The 21,258-nt window shown below is 39.8% G+C and overlaps 1 protein-coding gene across 1 annotated transcript in view; it reads left to right on the top strand.

Annotated features, from left to right (window-relative positions):
- LOC127569359 (kinetochore scaffold 1-like) overlaps positions 1–21,258 on the top strand; it is a 70,479-nt gene that overhangs the window by 41,692 nt on the left and 7,529 nt on the right. Inside the window, exons 18-23 of the mRNA XM_052013968.1 lie at positions 3,098–3,185; positions 6,376–6,471; positions 7,353–7,392; positions 9,326–9,406; positions 14,964–15,064; positions 16,939–17,007. Coding sequence (XP_051869928.1) covers positions 3,098–3,185; positions 6,376–6,471; positions 7,353–7,392; positions 9,326–9,406; positions 14,964–15,064; positions 16,939–17,007 — 475 coding nt within the window. The remainder of the gene's footprint in view (positions 1–3,097; positions 3,186–6,375; positions 6,472–7,352; positions 7,393–9,325; positions 9,407–14,963; positions 15,065–16,938; positions 17,008–21,258) is intronic.

Below are 21,258 nucleotides of genomic sequence, written 5' to 3'. Positions count from 1 at the left end.
GTGGAGGGTTTTGCCTAGTGGGGGTGTCGGTAAGGGTTAGTAGGTACAGTTTAAGGTCGCTCTGGTTTTCTGTGATCCCAACTTGGGCTCAGCTCTCAAGGATCATCCTTGCCTCTTGGGTATCTTGGCCTTTCTGTTGGCACTTTGTGGACCAAGATAATGAAAGCCGTGTCACTTCAAGGTTAGGTTGTGAGTTAGCGGGCAGTGGGAAAATTGGAATACATTCCGTTGAAAATTCCCTTCAGTTGCACTCCATCCTGACTTGCAAATGTTACTACTTTTCCATTTAATTCCTTAATTTCCATTGAAGTACACTGGAATCCCCAGCCAACTGTACCTTCCATCTCCTAGTATCTTGCTTATGTGGTCGCTGTTTGCTGTGTGAGCACTGATTTATTGTCATGGTGTTGAAATACCAGAGCATGCGAGGAGGAAATAAGCAATATTTGGAGAAGGAGAGAATCTTGCTGATCAATTCTTGGTATTCCAGTGGTAGCCATGATGCCTCTTAGTCTGTGCAAAATGCACATGCAATGAAGATCTTGCTGTCAACACAAAACATGACAGAACACAGAACAGTACAGCACAGAAACAGGCCCTCAACCCATAATGCCTGTGCTAACCTTGATGCCAAATTAAACTGAACCCATCTGCCTGCACGTGATCCATATCCCTCCATTTTCTGCATGTCCATGTGTCTGTCTAAATGCCTCTTGAAAGCCACTATTGTGTCTGCTTCCATCACCATCCCTGACAGTGTGTTCCAGGCACCTACCACTCTGTGTGGAAAAACCTGCCCTGCACATCTCCTTTTAAACTTTCGCCCTCTTGCCTTAAAGCTATGTCCTCTAGTATTTGACATTTCTACCCTGGCAAGAAAGACTCTCTCTACCCTATCTATGCCTCCTCTGAGCTTCTACCACTCCAGAGAAAACAATGCAAGTTTGTCCAACCTCTCCTTACAGCTAATATCCTCTAATCTAGGCAGCATCCTGGTGAACTTCTACTGCACCCTCTTCATTGCCTTGCCTCCACATCCTTCCTGTAATGGAGCATCCAGAACTGCACACAATATTCCAAATGTTCAGAGTGATATTGAGATCAAAACAAGTTCAGGACAGGTTGGGTGAGTGGGCTTGCATTCTGTTAGGGTATGAAAGCTGATGGGTTGATGTAACTGAGGATTAAAGATTTGGGGAAAATTGATGGGATAGACATATTCTTCAGTCTGGAACTAAAGAACAAGGGTGCAGTACTGTAAATGAATTCTAGGCCACGCGGGACAAAAGAAATGGGAGCAGGAATCGATCACAGGGCCCTTTGACCCTCCTCGGCTATTCAAATAAAATCGTGGCTTATGTGATTGATGGCTTCAACTCCATTTTGTTGCCTTACTTCTTAATCTATTCATCACCACACTCCCCAATCCCACAATAGACCTCAAGTCCTCTATAGCTAAAAAATCTATCTACCACGACTTGAATATACTTTATCACTCTGCATTTACAGAGGACTGGGTGGAAAAATTACCGACAAGACACAAAATGTTGTAAATACTCAACAGGTCAGGCAGCAGTTGTAAAGTGGAAAATAGTTAATGTTTCCAGTTGATTTCAAGTGCTTTAGTCCACTGATCTGCTTGACTAATGTTTTCCGTTTACAGATTTCCAGCATCTGCAGGATTTTACTTTTAAATCCATGACTCCAAGAGAAGTAGTTTCTCTTCGTCATGATCTTCAATGGGTGATGCCTTATTCTGAGGCTCAGCCTCCTAATTCTTGACTCTGTCACTTCAGGAAACATCCTGAAGCCAACTTCTGAATCTAGTATCTTTCAATGAGATCACCTTTCAATCTTTTAAGATCCAAAGCATTCATAAAGTCATATAGCATGCAAACAAGTTCTTTGGCCTCCAGATCCACTCTGAACCATCAAGCATCCATTTACAATAACCCCACTTTATTCTTCTCATATGCCCATCAACTCCCCCAGGGTTCTACCACTTGCCTACATGCTAGGAGCGTTTTACAGCAGCCAGTTAACCTACCCACCCACGTCTTTGGGATATGGGAGGAAACCCATGAAGTCACAGGGAAAACATACAAACTCCACATGGACATCACCTGAGGTCGGGATTGAGCCTGTGCTGCTGGAACTGTAAGACAGCAGATCTATTGGCCGCGCCTCTGTACCACTCAGACTGCTTTTCAATTCTTCCCACCAGGAAGAATTGAAAAGCAGTATTCACATTTCTCCTCTTTTATATTTTATCTTCATACTTTTTGCCAACGTTTAACCAAGCTCTAATTCTTTTGCAGTGTCTATTTCACAACTTGCTTTAACACCTTTCTTTGTGTCATCAGCAAACTTGGATATATTAGACTCTGTCCTATTCATTTGTCAATAATATGGATTTTAAGTTACTGAAGCCCCGGCAGTGATCTATGAGGTAGTGCACTAGTTATAGGAAATGGCCTGTTTATCCTGACATTTCATTTTCAGCCTGGCATTGACGACTCCAACCCTAATGTTGTACTGCCTAAACCTCCATTAATACCAATGTTTTGTGGAGTGATCTTTTATATGGCAGAAAAAAAACCTATAAAACCTTTTGTATTGTTTTAGTCACATAAGTTTGTCTAGTAGTTAATAAAAATAATAGTGGAATTTTTATTTGAAACTAGGTCTACTTCAAAATTTAAATTGATAGATTGTTGTAAGGCAAGATTATCAAGGGACATGAAACCAAATTTAGGGTTGAGGTGAGGATCAGTGACGAAATACCAGAATGGCAGAATAGGTTAGGAGGTGCTACGTGGCTTGTTTCTCATTCTATAATTAGCTCTTGACACAGGGTTACTAAAAGTATTCCATATCTTGTTTGTTTGATTTCTTCAACTTTAAGACTGAACCTCAATAAATGTATTTGTACTGGATCTTATAATGTGTCCTTGGTATATTGATTAAAAACTTAATTTTGCCATGAATACCATTTAGATAAAACTCCCCCATGCTACCGTGAACAGAAACATTACCTATTTAAACTAATTTTGGAATGATAAGAGTTACACATTGTTTTTCCTGATACCCGTTATAGGCACAACGGCAGCAGAGGAAGGAATATGAAGATTCCTTAGATGATGTACTACATAAGATGGATGACTGCCTTGCATCATTAGATCTTGGTAATTAATTACTTGTATAGCTGAAGATATTTTCACTTTCCCCCACACTTCAACATAAAACAAGACTATGTTTTATACATTATTTAAGTGGTTAATTAGTGCACGTTTTCTGGTATTTCTCCATTATGATGATAACCTGGGAACCTTTTTGAATGATAACACTGTCTAATAGACGAGTTTTCATATCTTCTGTCTAGGAGTTTGGTGATATCAACCAGTGCAGAAGCTGTCCTGATTTTTCTTTATTGTGAACAGTCTGATGCAGCTGGAGCAGACTTTGCTGCTTCGTATTGACTTCCTTGTCGCAGTTCACAAAGTGCTGTTAATTTTGTAACTTCCTGCTCAATCTACACAACCTGTGTTCACTAAATGGTTCTCAGATACAAAATTGGGAATATAAACTCTTCATTCTTTTATGCAAGTCATAATTATGGTTAATATAAAAAAAAATGCAGATGCTATAAATATGAAAACAAAATGGTTCAAACATTCAGCAGCTTGGGCAGTACCTGTGGGATGTAATAATATACGAGCAGGTGTGGGTATGTTATTGTGGCTATAATATGAACATGGCTAATCTGCCCCCGACCTCATTTCTGTTTCTGTGCCAGTACCCTATATTTCTTGATCTTTCTTTCAAAATTTATATACTCCCTCTTTAAGTACTCCATATGATCTAACCTCCACAACTTTCTCTTACAGAGAATTCCTGAAATTCACCATCCTTTGTGAGGTTTTAAATGACAACCCTCTTATTTTGTAACTATGTTCCCTTGTTCCCCAGTGGACACATCTCCACATCTACCCTGTCTTTCCCTCTTAAGGATCTTGTATATTTCAATCAGATCACCCCTCATTCTTATAAACGCCTAATTTCTTTAGTCACTCTCTCACCCCAGGAATTAGTCTATTAAATCTCCTGAAATTTATCTCATTTAGTATCTCAGTTAGTACCTCACTTAGTATCTCATGTCTAAATAAGGGAATCAAAAATGTGAACAGCACTCCAGATATGGCCTCAACAGTAGCCTGTACATTTGTAACAATACTCCCTTATTTGTGAACTCCAACTCTCTTGCAATAAAGGTCAATGTGCCTTTTGCCTTTCTAACCACTTGCTGCATCTAGCTACTAACTCTTTGTGATTTATGCACAAGAACACCTGGATCTTCTTCATCTGCAATCTTTCTCCATTTAGGAGAAAGAAAGTCTGTATTTAGATTCTTCTTACGAAAGTGCATAATGTTACACGTTCTCACATTAAATTCCATTTGCCAAGTTTTTGCCCACTCACTCAGTTTATATCCAGTTGCAGACTCATAAATTTTCTCATGGCAACAAGTCCTCACATCTGTTTTCATTATCATCAGCAAGAGAAAATGTGTCCATTTCAGGTCCTAGAATGCAGTACACTAGATTGGAAGAAGTGCAAGTGAATCACTACTTCACCTGGAAAGACCTTTTGGTCTCTGGGTGGTGGGAAGGGACCAGGTGAAAGAACAGGTTTTTGCACCCTGCAATTGCATGGAAAAGATGGAGTGGTTGCTGGGTCCACAAGAGTGGACCAGGAAGCCACTATTTCTGCCAGCTCCATTGAGATCCCACCATCAGTCATGTATCCCCCTTCCCTCCCCTTTTAGCATTTCAAAGGGATCACTACCTTCAATACTTCCTGGTTAGCCCATTTATCCCCATTAACCACTTCCAGTCTTATGATGCTTTCCCATGCAGCCAAAGGAGATGCAGCACCTGACATTTCACCTCTTCCCATCATCAGGGGAGCCAAACAGTCTTCAGGTGAAATCAAATGTGTGATAGTCAGCATTCACAATTGTCTCCTCTGCACTGGAGAAACCAAATGCAGATTGGGTGATCACCTTGTGGAGCACCTGCATTCAATCTGCATGGGTGACTGAGCTTCTGGTTGCCTGCCACTTTAATTCCCCATGTTACTCCCACCCTGACCTATCCTCTTGCACTGTTACAATGAGGCCTAACGCAAGCTTGAGGAACAGCACCTCATCTTCTGTCAGGGCATGTTGTTGCCTTCTGAATTCTAAACAGAAAGGTAACTCACTCTTTCTTTATGTTTGTGTCAGAACTAGCTGTCATAATTTTGACTTGGTTTTTCTTTTTCCATTAGTTTAGTATGCACTGTTGGGCATGTCCCATAACATTGCTATGAGCAACATGTTACACAGACAAAGAAGCATAATGGGCTTCTGATTGCCATTTTCAGTCTTTTGGTCTCATCCTATCAAACATATTCCCTTCTACCCTTCTCTGCATTCTCTGCTTCCAAAAATGAATTTGCTTTCTATCTTTTGCATTCCTTACGAAAGATCTAGATCCGAAACGTTTACTGTTTCTTTTTCCCCAAAGATGCTGCCTGACCTGCTGAGTACTTCCAGCAATTTCTGTCCTTAATTTCATGACAGTGATGAAAAGCTGAAGCACTAGTACAGTCCTTGATGCATGTTACTTATTATTGTTGGTGCAATCCTTTTATTCTTGCCTTCTGGTCCCATGTCAAAGTTGCAAACCCACATCACAATGTATTGTCATGTTATTATCTCCCAACTATCACTATCATTTTTGCTAATAGACTCTACTGAAGGTCCCTATGAAATGCCTTTCTGAAGTTTATATAGAAAAAAAATCACTAGACATAGTACTTCCATCATGTTAGTTATGGGAGCCAGAAATCCATTTGTATATTCTCTTTGCTGTTTTCAAGCCTTCAAGTAATGCTTTTAACAAAATATATCGAGAGAAAAGGACATCTGGTCCTTGGCCTGTTTGTTTGTGAGCCTATTACACTTTTTAATCTTTGGACGATGAATAATCAGTTTTAAAATCTACCTCCAAGGTGATAAATCTTGGCCTTTTTTCATGACTTCACTAAGTAATACAGAAAAACTCCAGCCCAATTTTGCGGTGTCCTTTTATTGGCAGTAGGTACCTGTAATATTTAGTTTGAAATGTTTCTGCACTTAATAATGATATAGTTCCGACAATGGGTCTTCAACCAGAAAAGTTGACTCTCTTTCAATGCTGCCTGACATGCTGGGTATTTCCAGCAATTTTTGTATTCATTTATTTATTTATCTATCCATCTATCTGTTTACTACTAATAATACTGCTGTTTCATAGTGCAAATTATGAAAATTGATTGTCTTTTTGAATATAGGAAACTTGGATCATCTAGGAGAGTGTAGCATGGATGTCATTGACAGTGACGAGAGTCTGGTGCAGCTGAAGCAAATTGTGAAAGGCAAATGCGAGGGTAAGAAATTGAATGGCATAACCGGGAGATGTGAAGGAAGTTTCACAGAAATTCTCATTGTATGCCAGTTATTCAAAATAGCAGTGTTTGTATGGGTTGGTCTGATTTTTATGTTTTCAGTGGCAGTTTCCAACTAAGTATGACATGGGTAAAATCATCTGTTTTCCTGTAAAATCACAAGTAATTCTTTTATATTTGAATTTTTAAACAATATATTTTGTTAATATGTTGAAGAGATTTAATTTTAGTCTTTCTGTCTTCTCTTCTGACTCTTCTTTCTTGCTCCCTCCCCCTTCTCTTTCCCTTTCTCTCCATCTCTGCCTGCCCCCCTGTGTGCAAGAGCTGAAGCAGACATGTAGAGGGAGCTATTCTCTACTACTTGTCTCTGTACGATTGATTCTGACGATGTGTGCCTAAACGAATTTTCTTCACTAAACAACTTCAGAAAATTAATATGATGGGAGCTGTGTTTAACTGTTTGCTGCAAAGATCTTGCTCTTTCAAAGTTGTTACACATATATATTCGAATGTTTGTTGGAATATTTGTGGTTCTATATGTTTGAAGTTCACTTTAGTACTAGTTGAACTGTGTTATAATGTCAAAGCGATGTTTGTTTTTTGCTTTTTGGTGTCTTTAGAACCATGTAAACGGCTTAGAGTCTGTCAAAGTGTTATCATTGAGTCTGGATTTGTACATAATCTGAGTGAATGGAATTGTGCGATTTATCTAGATTTTGCTGCAGCACTTTTTGTTAATTGGCCCTCCCAGATTTGCCGTGTGGGCATAGATTTCAGTGAACTGCTGCAGGAAAACTGGCATACTGGCAATAGATTATGTGTGGTAATTCCCTATGTTGTTTAATTTTGTCCCTTTTCTGCAGATCTGAAGAATCTTCAGGCAGAACACTGTAAGATGGAAAGGTATTTATATTTTAATTAATAGTTGTGCCTTCTAAAATGTATTTTCACTTTTTGGTATGATAGGTTTGAGATTTTTTTTCCAGCTCTGATCCATTGTTTATTTCTCAGGACCTGACATGAGTGACCCTGTAATTCTAAGTGTTTACAAAGATGAACATTTTCATTGCTGTGATTGTGAATATGTCCACAGATTGCTGTTTGTTTCAAAGAGCATGTTGGTCATTTTATAGAGATATACAAATGATAATGTTCATCTTTGGGTCTGGATCAGTTTTAATTTGATATACACAATTTAAGGGGTTATTTGAAGTGAGTGATAATAGATTTCCATGTTTTTATTTACAATGCCAGGTGTAAATTGGGGTAGATCAAGTTTGATAGAACCAGAAGGTGAGGAATTTATGTGCAAGTCCTTTTTGGAGGATGGGAAATGTACATCAAAGGTGAACAAAAACTAGAAGCTTCTGCTGAACACTACAAGCTATCTTGCCAATCAACAACCTTTACCAAGGCTGAAGGTGCAAAAAAAAACTTGGAGGTAAACTGGCAGCATGAAGGGAAGAGAAGCCCAGGCTGCAGTAATGCATCTGCTGACCAGTGATAACACATCTTAGCGTCATGCTTCCTCTTGGATGTTGAGCTTGAGATAATATTGCAAGGGAGCTTTTTCCTTTTGCCAGTTCATCAGCCCTGCAGCTTATCTCCAAGAGAATGCAGTAAGGTTTTAGATCACAACTGTCTGCTACTGGCTCTGCACGTGCACAAGTACCATGTAGTTGTAATTGAATTTGTGGAAGATCAAACACAGGCATCTGCCTCTCTGCCAGTTGGGCAGAGATCCCTGCCTATTATTAGCTTGGCATGCCACATTTCATGTCGCATTAGTTTGCGATAAGGATGACACCAAAGAACTATTGAATAAGAGATATTCTAATAATTACACCTTGTTTTGTTGCCATTGGAGGTTTCATCTGCTAAAGTGAAGTTTGCTAGCTTTCTCTGCAGATGAATTGTGGATCCTCAGGTAGTCAGGGAATGCACCACCTGGAAGTTGCCCTCCAAGCCACACACCATCCTGACTTTGAAGTATATCACTGTTCCTCCACCATTGCTGGAACACACTTCCTAACAGCATTGCGGATATACCCACACATCAAGGATTGCAGTGGTCCAAGAAGGCAGCTCACCACCACCTTCTCTTGGGCAACTAGGGATGGACAGTTGACTGCTGGCTCAGTTAGCAACACCCACATCCCTTGAATGAATTAAATAAAAGCCTGACCTAACTGGCATTCCTCTGTAGGTTGTCCCTGTAATACAAACATCTCTGGTTGGAGGATTCCCTGTTGTTCCCTCCTGTTACCAATGAAGGAAGCTTGAGGTATAAAAATTCTCAACTGTCCAAACTATCAGCTTGGGGGGGAAAAAAAAGACTATTAAAAGAGCACAGCAAATAAACCTTTGTATCTGTAGGCCTTTGGTCATGGCCCAGAAACTGGCATGACACCCTTGATCTACGCAGAGTGGGATAGCAAAGATTTAAAAGGGAGCTTCAATCTCTTGCCAGACCTGGTCAAAATTCTGAGCAAGGTTTAAATCTTGGGAGTCTGCTTAAAAGTAACTAAATCTAAGATTTTTACCTAACAGTAATGCAAGAAAATAACTATTTGCGTCAATATAAATAGATAAATGTCCTTTCTCTTTCACACGTCTTGTATTTTTGAGTTTGTTCCACATTGTGTTCTGCTGACTTGCTTGCAGTATGATAACATTGGTCACCCACCATATAAGAGTAGCAGTCCTTCATTTGAGCTGCTCAGTGACCCTTCAACTTGATTTCTTTTGTATTTTAGTTAATTTTTAGTCCTAGTGTGTATTTTTCACTTTCTTAGTGTTTCCTTTTCTTTTTGAGTTATGTTTTTTTCTTTTTCAGTCAACTTGCTAAAGTTATTGATGAAAAGTTGCTGTGGGAAAAGGCTGCCAATATGTTGGAAATTAATGAAGAATTTCAAGAGTGAGTACTGATCTACACAGCTTATTTTCTCCAGAAGCTAATTGTCAAGCAACAGGTGTATCATGTGTGTTGAGATGTGGCTCAAGATGTAGTATTGGAAATCTCTGCTGTACTGCCAGAGGGAGACCTCGCATGACTGTTTTCTCCTTGGTAGAAAACCTTCTAGGAGCACTCTTCATGGCTCTGGGGCAGAGACTGACAATAGTGACCACCTTCCTATCTTGGTAAAGGGGGAGGAAATAATTCAAATGAGGCATGATCTTTCTTTTAATGCCCTATAAAATGGTGTTTAAAAAGGGAGTATATTTTTGGCCCTTGGCAAGGAGGCTCAATAGTCAGTCAGACTTGAGACACAGTCATGGAAGGAATCTTAAGAATAGTTTGGTCTATCTTGTAATTGGTTTCCGTTTATATACTCTGTTTTAGAGGTTGGGGAATCTTCATGTAAGTCATTAGTTTCATTACATCTCTGGGGCACCTGAATCTATACTGAGCTCCTGCAAAGTCTTGAAATATGTGCCCAGGTGGCTATATCTATGCAAACTAACATGGTGCCCATAGTTATGTGAGAGAGACTTATCCAAAGATGTTTTCCTTTTCAAATTACGAAGAACTGAAATGATCTTGTTCTCCTTTGAATGCAAGCAAGCCTTAGAAAATAATGCTAAAGAAGAGTATACTATTTCAATTGGCATAATCAATCCGTATTAAGCATGTAAAAGATAGACATAATTTGGTCAAATGTTAATTCCCCACTGTAAGGAGGATGAATTCTGAACAGATTAATGCTGCTATTTCTAGATATGCAGCCTTTTTCCAAGCTTCTTCCTTAAACACCTCAACAACAATAAGTGTGTGATCATTAGTAATAATTTATAATTACACAACAAAATCTGCAGACACAGTTCTAGCCCAGGGTTTTGATTCCACACTGGCTGATACCTCAGTCATGCCTCAAATAATTCAGTTGATTTCAACTAATTAATTGGGAATATTGGCACCTGTTTACCCTTTTGGATTGTAGCAAGTATACAGCTGGGTCAAGTTTATCTTCAGTAGCAAGACGTCCCTTACAATTTCGGTCAAATTCATCCTTTCTCTTCCTTCACAACCTCATCACCCACCCACAATCACCCCTCTCAAACAAAAAAACAGTCACTCTACACAAGTACTTTGACTCTTGGGTTGCATACCCAGGAACAAGAGCACTAATGGAATCAGCATTAAAAGTAGGTCATTACACTATTTTTATATAAGAGATGTGTTACTGACAACACTGTTGTGTGGGAAATTGGTGCAGTCCCCTATCCTCCCTGTTGCTGCATGCTGCTGTGGAAACAATGCTCTGTTGGTAAACTAGCAGCAATGAAACAATTAAAGCAATCAAGTTGTTGTGTTGCTCAGTTATGGCTGCATGTAAAAGTTGGGGCGAGTGATGTGGAGGCTCAGTGCTAAGGTATGGGGTTCAGAGTTGCATCTTGGCCAGCACAGTGGGTGTGAGCATTGCTTGGGTTTAGCAGTGAGTCCTCTGTGTTGACAGACTACCTGGATGCCACAGTCTCGCTTATGACCCCGTTTGATGTGATGACAGCTGTTGTCTCCCCCTCCCTTTCTTTGGCTGCACAGTTTCCCTGAGTCCAGAGATCTTTCAATGGCAACAAGTTCAACAGACTATCAAGATGCCTCTGCACATTGCCTTGCTATTTTACTCTACACTCCATCACATGGCAATGAGATCCTTGTTTTGTGGCTGATGGAGCGTCAATGAAAGGAAGAGTTTGTGCCAGGTTTCTGGGACAGTGGCACTCTGCCTAGGTGGATATCCTTATATAAATATAGAGTGGCAGATGCCAGTGCATGTTTGGACTCCAGGACCAAGTGTCCTATAATGAATCTGCGCTCTGCATGGTATTGCTAGGTGGGGTACAAGTGTATGTCACTCATTTGGTATTTTCAACATCTCAGCCTTCTGTCAAAGTACTTTTTGAGCTTCCCATTTTCCTTACTACTGATTATGATGCCCCTTTTGTGTGACTTTCCTAACTAAGCATGATTATCATGTAAGACTAGAGTGTTTGGTTGGGGGGGGGTGGGGGGGCGGGATGGACGGTGGAGGTTCTTGTACTTGGCATACACATATTTTCCTATCGTGACCTGAAAGTGGGGTGGGAGTGGTTGATGCCAGTTGTTCTGTCAGGAGGAGAACTTGTCAAAAGACACTGGGGAAGCATTTCATTGATTTGCATACGACTTTGTAAGTAAGGTCTGATTATCACCTTTTCATCACACAGCTTGTGTTTGATCTTCAGGGCAGCTTGTAATTTTCCCCCAGAAAAAGAATTATTCCTGATCATTATCCATACATACAGTATAGGTACTAGTTATCTATGGAGCTGTACTTTTTCAAGGTGACTCTTCATTACACACTAGAATTTTTATGTTGTAACATAACAATTTAATGAAATTATTCCAAGTTAGTGAACTATTTTTTTTCCCCATTGGGCTATTATGATTAGAAGAGATGGACAGCCAGAGGTGGCAGTGAAATGTTTCCTTTACAAAATAGCCTTGAGGCATGGTCCGATGGATGTGCATAAATGAGGTCAGCTAAGTCATGCATACCATGAAATTCTGTTCAATTGTTAGATTTTACTCAGTTGACTGATTTCAACCAGAGCACAAGATGGGTACATCTAATTGCTGCCTTGGCTAAGGAGGGAAAAACTGAGCCAGGAATTGCCATTCCTGACTGACTATAGATGGAAAGACTACTTGCATGGAGTTCAGCCAAAAATACAGTCAGGTATGTTTTCCTTATAAGCGATGCAGTCCAAAGAGTCTGTTGTTACTCTGCCCAGAGACAGATTGAAAGATCTATGACATTCATAGAATCATACTCCCTTCAAAAACCATCTCAGTAACAAAGTAAGGAAAACAAGAGAAGTCATTGATGTGAAGCACAGAAGCTGACACACAACAGCTTTGTTGTCTGAGGAATAGGACCTTGGACTTCTCATGGACAAATACAAATGTCGCCGAGGTTCACTCCTTTAAACCTAAAACATCCCAATAATCAAACACACGTGCCTTGTGATTTTCTAAAATCAATGACACATTAATAAGCACATTACAACATTTAAATATCCACAAAAAATTTATATTAGCTAACAGACTACTTCCATTGAATGTACTGGTACCTATGAGCAGTGATCTGTTTTGAAATGACTATATAAAATTGTGCAAAGATCACTTTATCCAACCGAGCACAACAAAAAGCCTCTTGATCCATGTGATCTGAAAACTGATCATTCTTTTCATACAGGGATTGGTTACTCAATGTGTACGTGCCTCTAGATCTATTTATTTGAAAAAAAAATCAAGATGGGGCCTGTGGCCAACATTGTAACTGCAGGTCCATGGATGACAAATCAGAAGATAACAGGGACTGAGCATATTTTGTTCTTAGTCACCTCAGAACCCTCAGAACTGCCGTGGAACCAAGCTATTCATAACCATAAGTGGAATGCACTTACTCTGCTGTGGATGGGGCAGATAATGCTTGAAGCTGCTGAATGGGCTGCTTGTAATGCAGTGTGCTCCTTTTGCTGTTTGTCCTAGGTCTCCATATGTTTCTGTTCCGGAGATGTGAAGTGTGCAGTAGGTTCTCCTCCTCCATATCGAATGGTCACAGGCCAGGAATTCCCATGAATCAGTGTAGAATAGACATTACATTTTTTGAGGAATTCCTTGAAGTAGTTCTTGTTTTTTTTTCCCTCCTGACAATCTTGTGCTAAGTGTTGTTTCAAGAGTCTGGTACCAAACATGCTGATCAAATGGCCCTCATTCCAGAACTGGTTGCCTGTGATCAGAACATCAGTGCTGGGATGATCATTAGGACCAAACTGGAGCACAAGAACATAAGAGCCAAAGTAGGCCACTTGGCCCCTCAACCCTGTACCATTCAATGTAGTAATAGCTGGTATGCCCAGGCCTCATCTCTTATTCTGTGCAAGGTCCCCATAGCCCTCAATTCCCTAATCTTTCAAACATTTATCTCCTTCCTGTTGAAGTACCCCCAATGATCTACCCTCCACAACTCTCTGGTTTAGAGAATTCCAGTGATTTATCACCCTCTGCAAGAAGTAGTTCCCGTACGTAGTCTTAAATGATTGGCCCCAACCCCCCCAATCTTGTAACTATGTACTCTTGTATGAGATTCACACACCAATGGAAACATTTTAACATATACACCATCATGCCCCTTCATGATCTTGATAAGATCACCCTTTATCTTAAACTCTAAAGAATGTAGATCTAATTTCTGTAGCTGCTAATGATAGGTTGCCCCTCTCATCCAAGGAATTAATCTAGTGAATCTCTTTTGGACTGCTCCCAGTGGCAGTTTCTCCTTTGTTAAATAAAGGTACCAAGACTATTCACAGTAGTGAGGCCACACCTGAAATACTGTGAATAGTCTTGGTACAATTATAACAATGTTTCCCTATTTCTAAGCTCCAACCCTCTTGCAATAAAGGCCAATAAGTCATATGCCTTCCTAACTGCTTGCTCTATTTACCTGCTAACTTTTTTGCAATCTAGATTCGTCTGTACTTTCTGCTATTCCTCTCCATTTAGATAATAGTCAGCCTTTAGATTCCTTTGACCAAAATGTATTACCTCACATTTTCCCATATTAACCTCTCTTTGCCTAGTTTTTGCCCACTTGCTCAATCTATTTATTTCCTTTTGCAAAGTCCTAATATCATCATCACAACATGCCCATCCACCTATTTTCATGTTATTTGGCAAACTTGGATACCTAGTACTCTGCCCTCTCCTCCAAGTCATGAACAGATAAGTAAGTAATTGAAGGCCAAGACCTGAACCTTGAGGCACTCTGCCAGTTGCATGCTCAATGATTCTGACATTGGTTCATTTCCCTTGCCATTGGATTTGAAGGATTTTTGTGGAGATGGCTTTGGTATTACTTCACCAGTGTTTTGAGGCAAGGATAACTGCTGCTCAGTAGGTTTGTGTCTGGTTTGATGTCTTGATTGTCAAATGTTCTATTTCTCAGTCAAATAAAGGCTGCGCTGGTACACTGGAAGCAATGGTGAATTTTGTTATCCATGTATTCCTTTGAGAAGCGGTTCCAGAGGAATATGCAGTAACCCAGATGTGGACTTTGCCAACACTTTGTTCAGTTCTAGCAAGGCTTCACTATTTTTATACTCTATCCAATAAAATTGGAAGAAAAGTGCAGCTGGAGAGGAGCTAATTAACCCGAGGGAAAGATAAATTGGAATTCTTGCACAAATTTAAATTTGAAGTAAACACTTCATTTGAAAATGGTAACGAGATTTTTACTAGTGTGTAACAAAAAAATCATGATCTCCTCACAGATCATGCAATGCAGAAAACTGCAATTCAGATTTACCTCAGTGTACCCATTTGTCTATTCTTTTGTTATTAAAAATATTACTAAGTATGACATTTGAACCTGTGAATATTTTGTATATGCTTTTTTTCTTGCATTAATAAACTTTTTGTTTTTCAGGCTTTTAGAATGGACAGTGGTGCCTTGCCAAGATGACCAAGCTCTTTACAGATTCCTGTATGACTCCTTGGAGCTGACTTTGCAGTATGGGGAGCCTGAATGTAAGACTATTAATTAGTTGCCTAGAACTGCAAAAATAAAAATGCATGTCTTTTATTAGTGAAATAGTAATTGGTAAAATACAATATTAACAAGCACCAAGATTTAATTGTTTTCATTCACTCAGAGGATGTAGCCATCAATGGCAAGGCTGGCACATTTTTCCCATCACTAATTGACCTTGAACTGAATGATGTGCTCACGAGCAGCTGAGCAAAATTAAGAAGTAACTGGATTGTTGTTAACTTGGAGTCGCTTCAGTTGGACCAAATAAGGATGGCAGATTTCCTTCCCTAAAGAAATGTGAACCAGATGGGTTTTTAAGAACAACTGGTAGTTTTGTGGTTACCTTTGCTGAGGTTACCCATTTTATTTGGACGATTTAATTAATTAAGAATTGCATTCCTCAGCTGCTGTAGTGGGACTTTAACTTGGGTAAGTTCTTGGGTGATTGCCTAAGTTCATTGCCTCAGGTTTGTCCTAGCAGTTGTAGATAGCAATTGCAAGTGGTTGTGTTGTTCAGTCCACAACCCATGGAGAGTACTGCAGGTGTGTGTTTTTTTTTTAGAGCTGCAAAGTCTCAGCACAGGAAGACAGGCCATTGAGCCTAATTGATGTATGCTGGCATCTTTGCTGTATAATAGTGATGCATAAATTTTTGTAGGTAGGACCAGACTGACAATCCAATTCACTTCTGAGGGTCACTTATGAATGCAGAAGTCTCTAACTCCCTTAACGATACTTGCCATTTCATTCTGGCCATCCTTTTGCTTTGATAGCCTATTGGAGTTCAGTGGCAGAAATCCAATTTTTTGCAGTTTCCCAGTGGTCTCATTTGTAGAGAGTTTGGTATTTTCATTCATTTCAAGAGGTAATCGATTCCAGGTTCTGGTGATTTACATTTTATTAATTAGTTGATTTCATTAAACATTTTTTTTTAAATGGTACAAGCAATTAAATGTTTGAGAACCTTAAGTTTATTGGCAGTTTTGACAGTCAATAGCTTATTTGGTGTCAAAATATTTCTGGTTGATTGGTTTACATTTTCAGTAGGAAGTCCAATGCTTTGCAGGGCTTCACCAGTCAGGAACTGGCTTCTGGGACTGGTACACCGGCATAGCAGTTAGGGCTGCTGCTCTGGGTTCCTCCCGCATCCCAAAGATGTGCTGGTAGGTTAACTGGCTACTGAAAATTGTCCCAGGTGGGTGGAGTTGGGGTTTAATAGGCATGACTGATGGGAATGCTCTGAAATCCAGCATAGAATCTAGGCCAATGGCTTCCTTCTACACAATAATTCTGAAAAACGTATGTTGCCACTGTATTTAAATACAAGTTGGAGAGTGAAGAGAGCAGGTACCAAGGCTGCACTGTTGCACACTGCTTCTGTACAAGAATCTGTTCCCATCCCTCTTGATCTGACTCTTTAAAAATATCCTTCTGTTTTTCTGCTGTGTTTATGTAGTTTTTCTTAAGTACATTGGTCAAGAAGATATAGTGTGAAAAAACATTGTTTCACTAAGATGAAACTGACAGCATTTGACTCTTGATCCTAAATGGCATAAAACAGCTTGCATGCATCTTGAGTTTGTTCAGTTGTCAGATTAGCTCATTTAATAGTAACATCCCCTTTCGGTCAGAAGTTGTGTTTTTACTGGTGATTGTTGGAGATCTTGCCATTTGTATGAAATTTTAAACAGCATCTTGGGAATTTGTAATCTCTGAATGAGCTGAAGAGCCTTCTATTCTGTTCTCTGGTAGGGAAAAGACGATTCAGTTCTACTCCTTTATTTGAGAACAAACTGAAAAGATATAATCAAAGTATTACTCCAATCTTTTTTTTAATAGGGCTATTTATTTACTTGTGTTCTAAATGCAGGTGCTGACCTTTCCCCTGGTGAGAAGTGCAGGAGAATTATTGACATTAAACTTGTCTCCGAGTTGGATGGTGAGTTAAAAGGCCTTAATTATTTGGATAGGTTTGCACATTTTTGTTTTCTTTACTTTTATCTTCCAGAAGTGAATAGAAACTTACTCATTTTTGGGTTTACTATGAATTTAGTAGAAACAATTGGATTGGGTCCTCCTTCAGCTATCCTCCATGCATCCAGCTAAGTAGGAGACTATCACTTTCTTTCTTTTCTTGGCCTTTGTTCCTCTCCAGCTTGTACATTGTGATCCCCAGAGGAGGGGGTGAGAGATACAGAGTCCTTGTCACTCTCACATTGAGCTAGAGGCTGCAAGTTGTTGAAGTGTCCCTCTTAAAAGCTTCAGCAGAAGACTTTTTCTGTGCATCTCCCTGTGATATGTGAGATTGTATGACACTAGTACCACTTGTGATTGATTTTAAAGATGTTCAGTTAAATAACAGTTGGTGGCTAAATTGGGAAGTAATGTAATGCACCCTAACCCTATCAGCAATCCAATTCTACTTAAACTGCATACAACTGCAGTGTTTAATGCTTCACACTTTTCCACATTATATTTCACTTCAGTCAAGTCACTTAAAGGATGGCTTTTCTCCCTCAAGGACATGAGTAAACCAGCTGATATTTATAATGTGCTACTTTTGTGATCATGAATACTAATACTAGCTTTTCTAAATTCCAGTTTTATTTAACTAATTTAAATCTTTCACCTCAAGTGTAACTGCTATGCCACTGTACCCCCCACTACTTGTAGATTTTTGACAAGTTTTGATTGGTCAGGAGTTTAAAAAAAAATTTCCATTTGTTGGGGAGATGTAATTTTGGAGACCATAAGCACAAGGTAGCCACCAACAAGTACAATAGGAAATTTAAGGAAAACCTTCTTGTACGGAAAACCCTTCCAAGAATAGTTTTGAATGCATTAATAAGGAAGATGGATAATCTGAATGAGGAACTATATAGTGAAGAGGGGTTGTGTGTACCGTAGGTATCACATAGGCCAGTTCATTCAAATTTCTGTTCTGAATATGCTATGATTAAAATACTGGCAAATGGGGTTGGTCCTGTTCCAGAAGACATTGGTTGCTGTTTACATGTTGTTTCACCTGCAGCACAGTTTCTTGTAATAGCAGCTCAAATAACCTTGAATTCGGTCTTGATACCCAGTCTTGCTGATAATCTAGTAGGGGGGAAAAGATTCAAATATTTTTCAGTTCAACATTTGACTAAGTTGTTTGGTGCTTAGTGCCTTTAATGTCCAATTGGATAGAAAGTCTGTCACCTTTACCTGCTCTGGCCTACAAGTGACTGTATCTACTAAGATGATTGCCCCTGAATTGAGGAAACATTTCAGAGTCAATCAGAGATGAACAGTAAATATTGACCTTTTCAGCAACATCACATGAGTTTAAGACCACAGGACAAGAGAGCAGAAGTAGGCCATTTGGCCTATTGAGTCTGCTCCATGAGCTAAACTAAAACTATTCCTATCTAGCCCCAATTTCCAGCCTTATCCCCATATCCCTTGATACCTTGACTAATTAGATACCTATCAATCTCCTCCTTAAATGCCCCCAGTGATTGGGCCTCCACAGCTGTACGTGGCAAAGAATTCCATAATTTCACTACCCTCTGGCTAAAGAAATTTCTCCTCATTTCTGTCTTAAACCGGTACCCTCTAATTCTAAGATTGTGCCCTCTAGTCCTGGACTCACCCACCAAGGGAAACAGCTTAGCCACATCTACTCTGTCCAGTCCTTTCAATATTCTAAATGTTTCTATGAGGTTCCCTCTCATTCTTCTGTACTCCAGTGAGTACAGTCCAAGAGCCGACAAACACTCATCATAAGTAAGCTCTTTCATTCCGGGAATCATCCTCGTAAATCTTTTCTGAACCCTCTCCAACATCAGCACATCCTCCCTAAGATAAGGGGCCCAAAACTGCATGCAGTATTCCAAATGAGGCCTGACCAGTGCGCCATAGAGCCTCATCAACACTTCCTTACTTTTATACACTATACCTCTCAAAATGAATGCAAACATAGCATTTGCTTTCTTTACCGCTGATCTGACCTGGTGGTTAACCTTTAGTGTATCCTGTACGAGTACCCCCAAGTCCCTTTGCACTTCTGTACTTCAATTTTCTCCCTATCTAGATAATAATCTGCCCGTTTATTTCTTTTTCCAAAGTGTACAATGGCACATTTCTCAGCATTGAATCTTATCTGCCATTTCTTTGCCCATTCTCCTAAACTATCTAAGTCTCTCTGCAACCTTGCTGTTTCTTCAATACTCCCTACTCCTCCACCTATCTTGGTGTCATCTGCAAACTTAGCCACAAAACCATTTACTCCATCATCCAAATCATTAATGTACAAAGTAAAAAGAAGCGGCCCCAACACCGACCCCTGCGGAACACCACTAGTAACTGGTAGCCAACCAGAACAGGATCCCTTTATTCCCACCCTTTGCTTTCTGCCTACCAGCCAATGCTCCACCCACTCTAATATCCTACCTTTATTCCATGAGCTCTCATCTTATTAATCAGCCTCATATGCGGCACCTTGTCGAAGGCCTTTTGAAAGTCTAAATACACAACATCCACAACCTCTCCCTTATCCACCCTACCTGAGATTTCCTCAAAAAAACTCCCAATAGGTTGGTCAGGCAGGACCTTCCCTTCACGAAACCATGCTGGCTAGGACCTATCTTGCCTTGCACCTCTAGGTATTCCATAACGTCATCCTTGAGGATAGATTCTAATAACTTTCCCACCACCGATGTCAGACTAATAGGTCTGTAGTTTCTGTTATGCTGCCTCCCACCTTTCTTATACAGTGGAACTACATTTGCAACCCTCCAGTCCTCCAGAACCATGCTGGAGTCTATCGATTCCTGGAAAATTATCACCAATGCCTCCGCTATCTCTAAAGCGACCTCCTTCGGAACCCGAGGGTGCACTTCATCCGGTCCGGGAGACTTATCTATCTTTAGTCCATTTAGCTTCCCTAGCACTTACTGTCTAGTAATCTTGACTGAACTCAGTTCTATCACCTGAGACCCCTGACTATCAGATATATTGCTGATGTCCTCCACAGTGAAGACCGATACAAAATACTCATTTAGTTCCTCTGCCATCTCCTTGTTATCTCTCCCACACCGTTTTCAATTGGTCCTATATCAACCTGTCTCCTTTATTTTTCATATACTGAAAAAAAAACTTAGTATCTTTTTGAATGTTATCTGCCAACTTCCTTTCATAATTCATCTTTTATTTCCTAATGACCTTCTTAGTTTCCTTCTGTAAGTTTTTAAAAGTTTCCCAGTCTTCTGTTTTCCCACTAATTTTTGCTTCCTTGTACGCCCTCCCTTTTGCTTTTATTTTAGCCTTCACCTCTCTCATTATCCACATTTGCCATTTTTCCATTCATAATCTTTTTTCTTGGAATATATCTATCCTGCATTTTCCTTATTTCTTGTAGAAATTTTATCCATTTCTGCTCTGCCATCCCTCCAACTAGCTTACTTTTCCAATCAGTTTGTGCCAGTTCCTCTCTCATGCCACTGTAGTTTCCTTTGTTCCACTGAAATATTGACACATCTGATATCAACTTCTCCTTTTCAAATTTGAAACTGAACTCAATCATATTGTGATCGCCAGTTCCTAATGGTTCCTTTACCTTTAGTTCCCTAATCACCTCTGGGTCATTACACAGCACCCAGTCCAAAACAGCTGATCCCTGGTGGGCTCATCAACAAGTTGCTCCAAAAAGCCATCCCATAGACACTCCACAAACTCAGTCTCCTGAAATCCACTGCCTTGCTGGCTTTCCTAATCCACCTTCATGTTAAAATCCCCCATAATTATCTTGATGATGTCTCTCTGACACACTTTTTCTATTTCTAGCTGTAACTTATAGTCCACATCCTGGCTGCTGTTTGGGGGCCTATATATAACTGCTATTATTGTCCTTTTACCCTTGCCATTTTTTTAACTCCACCCATAAGGATTCCACTTCTGACCCAGCGTCCCTTCTTTCTATTGATTTTATATCATTACTAACCATCAGGACCACACCACCCCCTCTGCCTACCCGCCTACCTTTCCTATACACTGTGTACCCCTGGACATTCAGTTCCCAATCACATCTGTCATAAAGCCATGACTCGGTGATTGCCACCATGTGATTATTTTTTAATCTGTACCTGTGCCACTAGCTCATCCACTTTATTTCTAATGCTACGTGCATTTAAATATAGTACATTTAGAC

This window comes from Pristis pectinata, chromosome 1 (assembly GCF_009764475.1).
Source record: "Pristis pectinata isolate sPriPec2 chromosome 1, sPriPec2.1.pri, whole genome shotgun sequence".
Taxonomy (NCBI): domain Eukaryota; kingdom Metazoa; phylum Chordata; class Chondrichthyes; order Rhinopristiformes; family Pristidae; genus Pristis; species Pristis pectinata.
Note: the sequence above shows the minus strand (reverse complement) of the source record. Positions and strands in the feature narration are given on the sequence as shown.